We start from the raw sequence: 14,399 nt of genomic DNA, 5'->3' as shown, positions 1-14,399 counted from the left end.
TTAATAATAGGACTCACCATCTTAAACCATCTCCGGGGGGTTAGATTGACTCTGGAGGTCAGGTTATGGGATACAGCTGTTATAGAGCCTCCAGATGTTTTTTGGCCCATTGTTGCCCTGCTAATCTCCACCAAATGAGACTGTGTGTGTCTGCAGGGGGCTGCAAACACCCTCACTGCTCTTCCTCCACATGCAGATACCATCCAATCATGTTCTCTGAATCACCCCAAAAACACACAAAAATACAAAAATACCAGAACTTCACTGCTCTAAAGTCTATGTATTGTGTTTCTGTCCTTCTCCTCGCGCCCCCCCCCCATCAGGATCTATAAAAAGGGTCCAAGGAAAAAACAGTGGTGATGCAGCAACAGGGTCATGAGCAGCCAAGACTCACAGATGCACGTGGGGAGCTGCTGCAGCTCAAACTGCAGAACATTCATGCTGGTTCTGATAGAAAGGTCTCAGACAACACAGAGCATTGCAGTTTGTTATGTATGGGACTGCACAGCCGCAGACCAGCCAGCGTTCCCACGCGGACTCCCCGTTCACTGCTGAAGGCACCAAAGATGGGCACGTGGGCAACGGAATATGGCCGTCTGATCACCACGGCCCATCTTGTTAACATCTTGTTGCCAGATACTGCAGCACACCTTCAGGGTCAGGACTGTTTTGTTATATATAAGTAAATATAAATAATTAAGATTATATGAGGTGTTTTTGTGTTTTTGTCTGTGGCCTGGAGAGAGACTGATGTCAGCTTGACAACTAGGATGATTGCAGGCATTAACAAATTATCAGATGACTGTGTTTTTTCTTCTTTTTGAACATCCCAGCTCTACCCCCCCAGCCTCAGCTTTGTTAGTTCCCCACAGCATCACTGCTGGATCAATGATGTCCAGCCAGCGTTGATACCCAAGGATAGGAAAGTCAGGATCAAAGCGGTAGTCATGGAAACAACCCCGGCCTGCTTCCACCCACAAATCGATGGTGTTGGTAGTGGTGGTGGGCTGGACGTGGTGAGGAGAACCCCCAGTCTTATCCGTCATTCGGGCGCAGACCCCATCATCCTCCGAACAACAGGAAGCAGAATTCCAGGATAGACGGGGAAGGACAGTCAGGAGAAAAGATGGTGAAACAGGCTGCTCGCGTCCACGCTGGGATGCTGTTTCTGGCTGTCTGCCTTCAGATGGAGGCTGCCGCTTCTGCTGCAGGTACGTTGAGCACAAATACAGAACATTTGAGACATGCGGCAGTTTCTTTGTGTTAAAAGTCAATTCTTGCTCTTAGAAGATCGTTGGGTTGTCTTTCTGTAATATTGCCTTATTTATCTGTAAATGTCTCTATAAATTGAACTGAATTCATTCTCATGGAAACAGATTTTGATTTTGAGTGAGAGCAAACGAGTACTAAGGATGTGTTTTCTAGAAGTACATTTAAAGAGCCAAACTGTGAAAGGAGCAGGAAATAGTTTTCACTGAGATCACTTTTTACATTTTGGCGGCTGTATGAAAGAAAAAGTGACTTGACCTTCTTCTTTTTTTTCTGGGACACAGTGATAGCAGGTTTTTTATTTTTCAAACTCAGGCTTACTGGTATTTATTTTTAGCAGTTTACAATCAAATAGTTCATATTGGTGCACTTTCCCACATGCATTTGAAACTGGTCTCTCGTGTGCATGAGTAGTAGATTTATTTCTAATAATAAGTGCTGTACAGTAACAGTGGCTCTACTGTTACTGAGTTTTTTTTAAAACTCTTGACATCCACCTTTTCGCTGGGAATCCATCAGGGGTTAGGTTTGGGTTTTATTTGATGTTAAATATGAAGCTAAAAGGTAAAGAAATAAACAACTTTGGGTGTTTAAAACTGCTAAAACAATTATAAAAAAGAAGCAGATGTTAACCAAACACAACTGGTGGCGGAAGAGGTAAATAAAAGCAGTTTTCTTCAAAGCTTCTAAGTCCAGAGAACAAAACAAAATATATGTGGGGGACATTTTTTTAAGATAAACACATGATTCAGACCAAATATTTTGTGTAAGCTCCCTAAGAAAGTGCAAAAATCAGAGAGACTGTATTCACTGAGTGAATCTTCAAATATGTAGCCAAACACACTATTTAAAATTCTGTTTGCTGTGGTTCTCTCATCATCTGGACTCTTTTGAGGATGGTCTCCTCTCCTTCAGACTCCTTTGAACATCACAGCCGACAGACAGAAGTTGACAGCGTGCTCTGTTTGTGTCAGCGTGGGGAAGAAAGTGTCAAATATTTATAATGAATCAGAAAGAGCAACTATACTTTGAGAATATGAATCGAGGCTCACATCCCTGCAGTTACAGTAACTCTGTGGTCTAGCAGAGGAAGGAGGGGTGGCGGGGGTGCGCTGCGATGCAACCGCCTCAGCTGAGACAAAGCTTTAATTAAACATGACCCACAATCCTTCATTATCCAGACAGCGAGCGCAGCTGGGCTGATCAATGGCATGGATTTGGATGATACTACCCCACTATCTGCCCTAATAAATAACTCACACGCAGCTTTGTTTTATTTATGAAATGCATCCAATCCTTTAAATTCACCAGCTCCTTCTGCTTTCTCAAAAAAAACCCAGGCATGGCGAAAGCTGAAGGAGCCCAGGATGGTGGCAGCAACGGGGACACCATCAGCCATTCCTTGGTCCTGGTGCAGCGTCTGGAGGCCCTCCTGATTCAGGGCAATGGAAGCGACGTGTCGCTGCGGGTGGAGACACCCAATGCGGACGAGGTGAAGGTGATCCAGGCCCACGCCCTGGTGCTCTCCCTGCAGAGTCCTGTATTTGAGGAGATCCTGCTGAGCCGCAACAGCAGCATGCTGGTCCTGAGAGAGAGCTCCGACTGTGCCTCTGTGTTTGACAAGTTTATCAGGTGAGGCGGGAACAGAGGATGCCCCTCCCCCCCAGCATCAGGGGAACATACACCTTTGTCCTTCAGGGTCACTTCAACTAAGTTTGATTGAGTTAGCACACCCTCTAGAGGGAGGAAGTGTGAAACTGCAGCTCTAAATATGAGCCCATCAATGATTACAATGTAAAGCAAATTGACTAATGAGGAAACTGCTGTGCTGTTCAGTAGCATCTGCTGTAGTGTAGCAGCACCGAGAAGCCTGCAACAGCAATCAATAAGCAAATCTATTTTTATCTCAGCTGCTAATGAGATTAATCAAATCACACATTACGCTTATTTTTCTTATTCTGCTTCGATTAAACCTTCTTGTTCTAAAGAGAACCACTTCGTTTTGATGTTAACTTAAGGTGTATTTTCTGTTAACTGCCTCTGGTTTGATGTTTGGATCATTAATCTGCTCATCCAAGTGCTTTTTCTTTAAGGAAAATTTAATAAATAACAAAAATAACTGGATTGGTGACTACGTGAGAGCACTCTGTGAGGGGGAAATCATCATGAAAGGAGGCCACTGTTCTGACTTTTTCTCATTCTCAGTCATTATCAACAAAGAATGCTTTCCAGCTGCTGGAGCAACAAGAGAGGTTTAGAGTCACCTGAGGTCACTATGAGGTCTTTAAAATGTTACGAATCCTGATGATTCAAGATTTTGTATGTGAGGAAAAAGGATTTTTAAGTAAATTATGGATTGAAGGGGACAAACGAAGGCTAACATTTCTCTGTGTTAACCTAAATTGGGATTTATTATTATTTTTTGCTATCATTAAGTTAGTTTGCTAATACCCCTGTTCTGTCATACTTTAAAGCAGAGACTGTATATAAAAGATTCAAGCTGTGTCCCAAAACATAGGCCGCATCCTTTGGAGGCTGCATTTGTAGACCGATTACCTCACTGCCAGGCGATGAAGGCTGTCCCAATTCGAAGGCTGCTCCAAACGCGGCCGAAAAATGCGTCCTTCATTCCCCCGAATTTGAACGATGGGTCGGGCTTATCCTTCGTGGCCCAACCTATCCCAGAATTGATAGCGCGGCCCAGCCAATTCCAGTTTCCAACAATGACGGCAGCTACTTAGTTTTAATATTACTCTAATTACACTTTCTGGGTCACAAATAAACTTTTAAAATATGTTCAGACGAAAATGCAGCTGTGTAAACTTGAAACATCTGCCGTTTATCAAGACATCACATATTTGCACAAGTGCTCTGATGTTTTCGGAGACGTCTGTTACCCATCAGATCGATAGCTATCCGGAGATTCAAGGGTCACTAAAGCCGGGGGAACAGTGAACTCCCAGCACATTGTTTTCAACCCCCCCCCCACGGGTCTGTCGCTACTCATGTTGAACATGATATATAAGTCATTTAGATAACTTCAAAATGTTATTGTTTGGCTTTTTTCAGTGTTTCATTTGTTCCTGAGTAAATCGGTTTGGCTGAGATTAAAATGATCAGATTAGATTAGATTAAATAAACTTTATTAATCTTCCGTGGGTTTCACACAGCTGAATAAACACCAAACAGAAAACTGATTAAACAGAAGTGTGAGATGGTTGAGAATTTACGCCAGTGTCCTGCTATAATTTAGATGGCAAGGAGCAGACAGCTGAGTTTATTAAACACCACTGAGACAGCGGTGACGCAAATCTGAAGGCTAGACCCTCCCATTTCACAGCCTCGCACTTCCGGCGTTATCGGTCTTTGAAGGACCCGGCCCACGTAGACCGCGAAGGCCGGGTCCTCCGAAGGATGCGGCCTAGGTTTTGACATACTAATCTTTGGGAAAGTTACCCTCAGCCCCTTTGATGTGTACAGTTGGTAATTTAGTAAATAATGGTCCCAGTTACCTGCAACCGCATTAACAGAAAAAGTGCAATGTTATAATTATTGTATTAACTTAATTTTTCTATGATACCTAATTTGAAAGGTATCATAGTCAAAACCCTAAACCTAACTCTAGACTTAATGGCAGTGGATGCTAAGACTTAAGATGTCTGCTATGAAAATGCAGCTTTTCCAGCTTTAGCATGAGTCTAAGAATGTCTAAAATACACCCAGCAGTGGTCATAGAGTCAGCTTTTCTTCTCTGTGCAGGTATCTGTACTGTGGGGAGCTTTCTCTGCGTCTGGACCAGGCCACTCCTCTACACAAGCTGGCCACTAAGTATCAGGTGCTGAGTCTCCAGCAGGGCATCACCCAGTACATGACCCAAAATCTGGCCAGGGACACCCCGTCAGGCCACGTGGCAGGCTGGTACGAGTATGCCCTGCAGGCCGGGGATGTGACTCTGAGGGACAGTTGTCTTCAGTACATGGCCTGGAACCTGTCGTCTCTTCTGCAGAGCGGCGAGTGGGTGACCATCAGCAGCCAGCTGCTTATGTCCCTGCTGCAGCGTTCAGACCTCATCCTGCAGAGTGAGATGGAGCTCTTCTCAGCCCTGGAGGCGTGGATTATCCAGAACGATCCGGACGGTTTGACGGCTGAGAACGCTTTGAGAGCTGTGCGCTACGCCATGATCCCCCCACGGGAGCTTTTCCTCCTACAAACCCAGTCCACAATCCTGGCTCGCTATCAGGAGTCGGTGCGTGACCTGCTCTACATGTCCTACCAGTTTCACTCGGCCTCGCCACTACAGATGGCCAAATACTTTGACGTGAACTGTAGCCTCTTTGTGCCCAGGAACTACCTGTCCCCAGTGTGGGGGTCCCCCTGGATCGTCAACAACCCGACACGGGACGACCGCAGCATGAGTTTCCAGACCCAGCTGGGGCCCAGCAACCATGACGCCAACAAACGCGTGACTTGGAACGTCCTGTTCTCCCCGCGCTGGTTGCCCCTGAGCATGAGGCCCATGTACACCGAGACGGGCGCCATGCAGCCGACTCGCGTAGAAGGCGGGCGTCCTCGCATCATCATCACGCCTGCCACGTCCAGCACCGACTTTGCTGGAGTGAGCTTCCAGAAGACGGTGCTGGTGATGGCTCAGCAGCAGGGGAAGGTGGTGGTGAAGCACGTCTACAACTTCCACCAGAGCACAGAGGAAAACGGCGATTTCTTGGCCGAAGCTGACCTGTACCGCCGGACATCTGAATATCTCATGGACAGCTCCCTGTTCCTCCATATTGTTGTGAAGCCACTGTACCAAACCCTCATAAGCACCAAGAATTAACCTCACTCCAACCCTCACTCATATCCCATCATGGAGACGTGGACCTGAGTCATTGGAATCACTGAGCAAATAAAAAACAAAGATCCTGATTCAGGACTGCCTGAGAGCATTTTGTGAGGGTAAAATCATAATGGAAAGATGGTGACACAGCATCCAACTATCTGAGAAAATTACTGCACCATAAAAACCTTGGGTATTAAAGTTTAAAGTGATGTATGGGCTAACACGCTAATAATTTTGGTCTTTTTATGGGATTTATTGGCACTCAGGAAAATGCAGAACATCACCAGCTTCGTCCTTTATTCTTGAGGTTGTTCCTTTGTCATACACTGATTTGTTATTGGTGCTATTATACCCCATTTACACATAAAGGGGTCACAGCTGATATTCACTGCCCGGTGTGCACTGATCTAAAGCTTTGCTGATTAAATTATACCCTGATGTTAATGTTTGCTGATGGATTTTGTATTAGCTGTTTTTGTTTTTTTGATTATATTTTGTGTTGTTGTGAAATATGGTTGAAAAATTGTAGATGGCTCAATTTTTTAAATCAGTAAATTGTTAATTCAGTGCTTACTGGAAAGTAAATTGATTTTTTTAAACATTTTTCTTCTACTTGTATGTTATAACTTATTTAGAAACCCAACCTGTACTCCTTCTCACCGATGTCGCAGCACCTCGTTAGCGAATCCATTAATGTGATCGATGCTGTTACTTACATCCACCGCTGCATTAATCAGTGTCGCCTGGTAATAAAGATTGTTTCATAAGTTTTAAAAACTAAACTGAATATTGTCCTGATTGTCTTCCGGCTTATGTTTTGTCACCACATGCAAAAAATTATTTTCTGGCAAATGTCAGTTTATCAATTGTTTTTTTTTTTTACTTTATCAAATTTATTTGTCAGATATAAAAACAAAACAAAACATGTAAGTAAGCAGAACCAAGCTTACATTTAAAATTTTAAATCATTTGGCTCCCAGCTATCTATGCAAACTCCTTCCTAATAAACGAACTCCCTAATAAGTCACTTAGATCTTCCAATCAAACTCCTGACGCAACCGAGGTCTCGTTTGAAGTCCAGAGGTGATCGGGCCTTTGCTGTCGTAGCTCCCAGACTCCTTATATTCATTCCTCTGAGTTGATCCAGTCTACAGCTGCCCTGGGGCGCACTGACAGAGGCGAGGCTGCCGGACACTGGCGCCACCGGGCCCTCTGACCACCACCAGTAGGCAACGGGTGAAGTGTCTTGCCCAAGAACACAACGACCGAGACTGTCCAAGCCGGGGCTCGAACTGGCAACCTTCCGATTACAAGGCGAACTCCCAACTCTCGAGCCACGATCGTCATATTGTCATATTGTTTCCTGCCCTCCTTTTAACTGTTTCTTTTTATTCTGTCTTATCCTTTTGCTCTGACCGACTGTGAAGCACTTTGGTCAACTTTGTTGTATTATTATGTGCTATAGAAATAAATTTTGATTTGATATTGCAACTGCTTCATTTAAGCAGACCAAAAAAAAATGCTTGCCTTAGATGGACACAACGCGTAACATCCCCTCCAAATCTAATAGACTTAAAATAAATAAGAAAAATGAAAAATTATTATGATATTTTTTCTTATTAAAACCACAAAACTGCTTTATTACATGCAAATAAAAGGTTTTTTTGTTTTTATCACATAGATGTACTATTATGGCTTCATTAACATGTACTGTAGGATAATCCTGATATATTTCTGTGTTTAACTTCTACTGTGATTCTCAGGTGTAAGGCAAAAATTCAGAAAACAGATCACGTCGATTCCATCCTCCTCTTTCAAACTTACTAACAAAAACATGCTGAGACAACAGAAAGAAGAAGTGACATGAGCTCGTCACCGAGGACTTGGTTTCATCTTCTGAAACGGAAAAAACATCATGAACTTTTCTGTAAAGTCAAGTGTTGTTGTGATTTCTAAAATATTGTTGTGTTTTGTACCTCGCAGCCCCTGTAACGTCTTATTAACGTGATATTATTGCTCTACGGTTCACAGCGTTTTCTGTCTGGATTCTTTGCAGACACCTGAACAAAGAGTGTTTAAAACACCTGCGATTCATTTGATCAAGTTTCCTTTTATGCAAATTTATATTTTTTTTACTTTTCACTGCACTGACATCACTGCTGACTCTTCAGATGATAATTCTATAAATAATAAAGTGATGCACAGAGCTCAACAGCAGAAAGCTGCACAGAAATGAAAGGAACAGTAATAATAATGCAGCAATAATTCTGCTGCATAATCAGTGCTTGAACTTTTGTACTTTGCTCGTTGCTCATATTAAACTTGCTCAGTCTCAAATAAAGAAATCAGTGCAGGCTCGAGTAATCCCTGAGCGCCACGGGTTTAAACCTTACTGACCTGCCACACTCACCTTTCTCCCACTGACTGTTTTTGCTTTCTCTGTGCTGACTTTGATCCATGGTATGATTTAATCAGCTAATTTAAAAAACATTGAACCAATTTCTATCATAATTCTTCCTTCGGATGTTCCCTATTGGGGTTGCCACAGTGGATCTGCTGCCTCCGTCCCACCCTGTCCCCAACCCTCAGAATGTCCTCCTTCACTACATCCGTGATCCTCATTCTTTTCCTGGCAGCTTCATCTTTAAAATCCCTTGTCCATTGTATCCACGATCCCTCCTCAGCACACGTCTAAACTCTTTCAGCCTCGCTTTTCTAATTTGTCTCCAGTCAATTCAGTTTTATTTATTAAGTGGCAAATCAAAACAACAGTTACCTGAAGGGGCTTTATATTGGAAAGCAAAAACCCCACAAAGGTCACAGCGTATGGCCCCTGCATGAGTCTGAATCTCATGGAACTCTCTTCCTGTTAAAAGGGAGTTCTTCCTCCTTGCTGTTACCAAGAGCTCCCTTAGGAGTTCACTCTCTAATATCTCTAAGAATAATATAGAATAATAAGAAAAGAAGCTGAGAGTGACTTTTTAACGAATACAGATTGAATTTATTACAGAATGTGCAGATTTCTTAGCTGGTGCAAGATTTTTTTATGTGTTTTACAAACTATTGCATCATGAAATCGATGCTGAAAATGTACAAAACCCACCAGAAATGAATATAACAGTCAGTGTTTCCATTGCATCCTGTGTGCACAGACGAAACCCACACCCACTCTTTTTTAGGATACGTTACAAACTTCAGCGTCTTTGCAGTTTCGAAAATAAAACGCCGCAGCGCTCACTACATTTCCCACAAGCCTCCGCGGCCCAAGCAGGAAGAACGTTCTCTCGCAGGGGCTCACACTGATCCAAGTTAGGAGCTTTCCGCTGCCAGCCTTGGCCCATCATGTAAGTGCTGCGGAGAATTCTTTGCAGTGCATTTGCAGAATTACCTGATTTCCCGACGGCCGTGCATCCGTCCCGGCGCCCTGCGCACGGACGCGCACGCTTCGGACGCGAAAAGGCTCCAAGTGCATGAAGATCGAGGCTTGTGTTTTTGCATCTTTGTTGCAGAAAGCGAGCCGCTGAAGCTCCAGTGCGAGGGCGATGGAGGGAGGGAGTGAGAAAGAAGGCAAAGTCTTTTGTGCTTCCCCTCCCCCTCATCAAAGCAAAGGGGAAATGTCTCAGTCGAAGGGAGGTAAGAATATGAAACCGATGTGTGCAAAACTAGCGATATGCAATCACGGCTGCACGAGCTGCAACGTGCACCGCTGCAGGTCGAGAACGGCCGGTGCATTTTAAAGTTAGACGGCTAAGAAGGGTCAGTTGCATTTCCTGTTTGAGATCTTCCCCTTTGCACAGTTCCTGGTAAGACGATGCTGTGTGGACTCACTAGTACTGGCGCTATTAGCAGCGCACAGGCAGGGATGTAGAGCACGGGGCGCCTTAATAGTCACGAGATAGACGGTCTTTATTAGGAACTCTGCACGAGTTGACGCGTGGCGCGTGCACGCTTTTCGGGGTAAATCATGAAAGCCTTGTCGCGTGCAGGGCTCTAAATATGTGGTTTGGTGCATAGGGGAGGGGGTGGTGGGGGGTGGCATGACGTGACAACCTGCAGCTGTCAGTGGACAAGTTTGTGTGTTTGTAGGCTGCAAATTTATTTCAGGTCGTGAGGAGAGAAAATGCAACAAACTGATGGCAAAGCGACCCGCGAGCTTTAAGGTGGAGGGTTCAGGAACAGGGCGCACTCTCTGCGCTTTGCAAAGTGTGTCAGCTGCTGCTTCTGTCCAGCAACTGGATATGTGTCAAACCCCTGGGTGTCCACCGATGTGCAGCTTTCCCCCTTTTGCATGCCTGTCACACTTTTGACCCAACTTTACCACCCTGCAGCAGCAAGAGGTGGAGGAGGAGCTGTGCTCAGCTTCCCCCCTGCAGCCTCTTTAAGATCATCAGTGAATGGAGCTTGCAGTGGAAGAGCCAAACAGCTGCAGTGAGAGCAGCTCGGGCCTTTTTTCTCTCCCCTCACCGTGATTTCCAAGAAGTGCAAAGTGAGGCTGGTTTGTTGCACAACATGCAGCATTCTCTCTCTCTCTAACACACGCACACATGCACGCACTGAGAGGCTGCACAGGAGGTGAACAGGTAGGAGAGAGCAAGAGCCCCCCTAATGGTCAGATCCTGTTTATCTGCTCCAGTTGAGTGTCCACCCACACGGAGGAATTGTCTTGTTGCAGCCAGCTTATCACGTGGTGAATAATGCAACACGTTTTATTTATGTTTTGTAGATGAATGAGTTTGTTTGGGACTTTCCTGAGAGCAGAAGTCGGTTTCTGTTGTCATCCATTGACGTCGGTAGAAGCAGAAAACTGCACATGTGCAGTCGCACGAAAAGTGGATGTAGGCCCAGTTAAGATCTCGTCTTTGATTTAAAATGACATCCACTTGGTCACCTTTCAGCTGAGAGATGATTTGGTGATCGCTCTGCAGCTTTTCTCAGTAGGTGAATATATTTACTGATGTCTGCACGATGACAAGTCATTATAACATCTGCTCAAAGCTTCTGACATCTTGGACCTGACAAATATTTCTCCTTTAGTGTGAAACAGTAAACATCACAACAGTAAAAACTAGCCTCAGACCGATCATTTAAATGAAATGCAAACAAAAAAACAAAACAAATTAAAAAGATGTGTTGTTTCTCTGACTTTCTGTGGATTAGTATCAATACTAATAGATAAATACGCTCTTGTAGTACATTTGTAAATGATTAAATTTCTGATTAAAAACTCCACTGAGGTTTGCAAGAACCCTTTGGCTGATCACAGAGCACACAGCGTTATCGCCACAGGCTAAAGACGGAAAAGTTGGCAGCATTGTTAACGGGGGCACATTTTGCTGGCTGGCTGGCCTGGTCGCGCCCCCAGGTGTGTGTGTGTGTGTGTGTCTATGGTTGCGCTGAGCGAGTATTTTCACCTCATGCTGCAGAGGTGCGCTGTGTATTTGCATTTTATGCATCAAAAGCTGTTCCTTAAGCTACATTTTCAGACAAAATTCTGAGAGATATTTGCAGAAAGTGAAGTTAAGAAAACAGATTTTGGAAATGTTGGAAAGTGCGGCTCTTTCTTCTTCATTTTCTTCTTGGCTTTTTACATGCTGTGTCACATATGTGATTAGATTAAAACAGATTACAAAATGTGATCTTTTATAGACCGATGAAATTACAGAGCTGTGTATAAAAGAGTTAAAAATAGCTCCACCAACTATTCAAATTCAAATTCAAATTTTATTTGTCACACACACACAACCATACACAGTATGACATGGGGGTGAAATGCTTGTAGCTGTACAATGCCCGACCATTAAATGACAGAAGAAAAGTTTTACAATATTTACAATTTACTACAAAAATTTACAAATTAACTTAGGAATTTACAGTAAAGAATGTGCAAATAGCAGAAGAGATTATAAAGATAAGGATTATAAATTATAGGAATTATAGGATTATAGGAAATGTGTGGTGGTGCGTGTGGTGACGTGTGTGAGAGTCCAGTCTTATAGTGACGTGTTGGGAGAGTCCAGTCCTACACCTGGTTCAGGCCCCGAATAGCCTGGGGGAAGAAGCTCCTCTTCATTCTCTCTGTTTTGGCCTTAAGGGAGCGGAAGCGCTTCCCAGACCTCAACAGTGAGAAGAGTCCATTGTTGGGATGGGAGAGGTCCATCATAATCTTCCTAGCTTTGGACTTGCACCGCTTGGTGTAGATGGACAGCAGGTCAGGGAGCTCTGATTGAATGATGCGTTCTGCCGAGCGCACCACCCTTTGCAGATCTCGTCTGTCCTGCTTGGTGCTGTTCCCAAACCAGGTGCAGATGTTTGACGTCAGGACGCTACTACTATGGTAAAAATCTGTTCAGACATGAATACATCAGGATGAGGAAAAAATACATTTTAATATGAAATAAAAGGACTCCTAAAGGCCTTTTACCTAGAACACATTTTGTTTATTCCAGCTTTGTACACTAGGGTAATATAGAGCAGTAATAAGTCAACTATAAAATATAAAAAAAAATTTTATAATTTACTTTGTCGCACATCATAGTACGCTGGTTATCTTTGGGTTTTCATAATTGTTACGGCTCTGATTTCTAGTGAAATTCTCATACCAGAGATGTTGGAGCCAACAAATATTTTGACTCGAACAGACAAAATACTGCTCAAATACAGAACTGAATAGAGTTCAGAGGTGCTTATTGAATTTTCTGACCTGCTATGTAAACAGGAGAATCCAGCGTTTTCTCGTGGGTTTATATTCTGTTTGTTGCAGGAGTGCATATGCACGCATGCAAGAAATCATTGAAAAATATCTATGAAGTGTATGTATCTATGTGTACGCTTTGCAACATAATTTATGGTTGGTTATCACACCCAAAAAGTCTATTTTCATGAACTATATTTCATCATTATTCATCACAATGTTGCGTTTATTGGTTACATTACATTACATATTACTTGCTATCAATAGCCTCATAATTTATGTTGTGATATTTCAAGAAAATTTGTAGTAATGCCATTTATGACGATATAGAGGTAACTGAAGCGCACAGGAACCAACAGTTATTAGTGCAAACTAGGTTAAAGGGAAGTTTCAACCAGCGACTGTCATTGATGATAAAGCAACTTTCAGCTGCTCCCTTATTTTTTTTTTAAGGGGTCGTCACAGCAGACACATCAGTATGATAAACTACCCAATGTGCCAGCAGCAGAAAAAGTAGAGCAAAGTACCCTGGGTTAGGGCTGTTCGATATAACGATATATATCGGATGACGATATAAAAACGTCTATCGTTTCATTTTACGCCATCGTTTGTTTCATGGTGTCGCAAAATAAACTGTTTACGGCAATATTTTTTCATCGTTTTGATGGTCACTGTAGTGGCTATATTAATTTCTTAAAGTTCTCTCTTTCTCTTATATTTAATATAACCACACTACAGACGGACAAGCACCTGTTTTTATGCGTTGTCGTTAGCAACAACGACAGTAAAACCATCGTGTGTCCGCTTGTTTATTTTCCACATAAACCTTTCACAATAAAGCTCAAGATCCTGTTGAGACTTTTAAAAAAAAAACCTGAATCACGTGAAAGATGCAGAGTATTTACGGATAAGAAGCAAAAAAGAGCCGTCAGGTGCTAAAAAGTAAACCTTTTCCCCGCAGCACGCCGTGTAATAAATACTCACAAAGAAAACGGCGGCCGTTACAACTTATATCTAAAAATGCATCATTTAATGCATCGGTTAAAACACTCGACTCCAGGTACACGACGCACAGCTGGAAACACTTCATGCAAGTCGAGCTGCCCGAGATTCACAGAATTTACAGAAAATGTTAAATCTTTGTGATTTATATTGTTATCGGGATGTTTTATATCAGGATATGAGATTTTGGTCATATCGCACAGCCCTACCCTGGGTAGTGTTTTCTCTGGACATTTTAAGTAAAAGTAGAAAGCAACTGCTTACTAAAGTAACTCTGGAGCTGCACAGTATTGCCAGATAATAAAATTGAAATTTTTTACTTTAATTTACTTTCCACCTGAGATGTTGTATCTTGGGCCGAGTTTTTTAACCAGTTGCTTTTTGACCTCCCATATAACTTCAGGTGTTCAGTAGTTTCCATCCGCAGCTTGTTCTTCCTGTCATACGAGTTCAACTCAAGCTAAATATTATACCAGTATTATTGTGCATGGTTTGATATGGCACAGCCCTATTCCATGTGTTGGGTTGATACATTTTAGTAATGCCACACTGTTTCTTTAAAACTTTCAGTTCCCTTTCCACTTTATTCCGCAGCTGTTC

The 14,399-nt window shown here is 43.0% G+C and overlaps 2 protein-coding genes across 3 annotated transcripts in view; both read left to right on the top strand.

Annotated features, from left to right (window-relative positions):
* Window positions 1–996: 996 nt before the first annotated feature.
* On the top strand, window positions 997–6,847 carry btbd17a (BTB (POZ) domain containing 17a). The gene is made up of 3 exons (XM_085467276.1): window positions 997–1,211; window positions 2,610–2,901; window positions 5,029–6,847. Exons 1-3 carry the CDS (start codon window positions 1,127–1,129, stop codon window positions 6,101–6,103), a joined length of 1,452 nt encoding a protein of 483 aa, XP_085323402.1. The 5' UTR covers window positions 997–1,126; the 3' UTR covers window positions 6,104–6,847.
* Window positions 6,848–9,375: 2,528 nt separating this feature from the next.
* The window catches only part of map2k6 (mitogen-activated protein kinase kinase 6), a 40,877-nt gene continuing 35,853 nt past the window's right edge, over window positions 9,376–14,399 (top strand). Inside the window, exons 1-2 of one of the 2 annotated variants that reach the window (XM_085467004.1) lie at window positions 9,377–9,450; window positions 9,616–9,739. In XM_085467004.1, coding sequence (XP_085323130.1) covers window positions 9,649–9,739 — 91 coding nt within the window. In that variant the 5' untranslated portion in view covers window positions 9,377–9,450; window positions 9,616–9,648. Of the gene's footprint in view, window positions 9,740–14,399 lie in introns of both variants that reach the window. The other variant, XM_085467003.1, reaches the window with a different exon arrangement.

The sequence above is a fragment of the Copadichromis virginalis genome, linkage group LG8 (assembly GCF_057382275.1).
Source record: "Copadichromis virginalis isolate Kocher_CV1m ecotype Utaka linkage group LG8, C_Virginalis_male_GT1.1, whole genome shotgun sequence".
Lineage (NCBI taxonomy): Eukaryota > Metazoa > Chordata > Actinopteri > Cichliformes > Cichlidae > Copadichromis > Copadichromis virginalis.
This window is presented reverse-complemented; position numbering and strand designations above follow the sequence as displayed.

Coding starts and splice junctions, on each gene's coding strand:
- btbd17a (XM_085467276.1), top strand. CDS start 1,127: ATGGTGAAACAGGCTGCTCGCGTCCACGCTGGGATGCTGTTTCTGGCT. Junction 1,212..2,609: donor GGCTGCCGCTTCTGCTGCAG/GTACGTTGAGCA, acceptor AAAAAAACCCAG/GCATGGCGAAAGCTGAAGGA. Junction 2,902..5,028: donor GTGTTTGACAAGTTTATCAG/GTGAGGCGGGAA, acceptor TTCTCTGTGCAG/GTATCTGTACTGTGGGGAGC.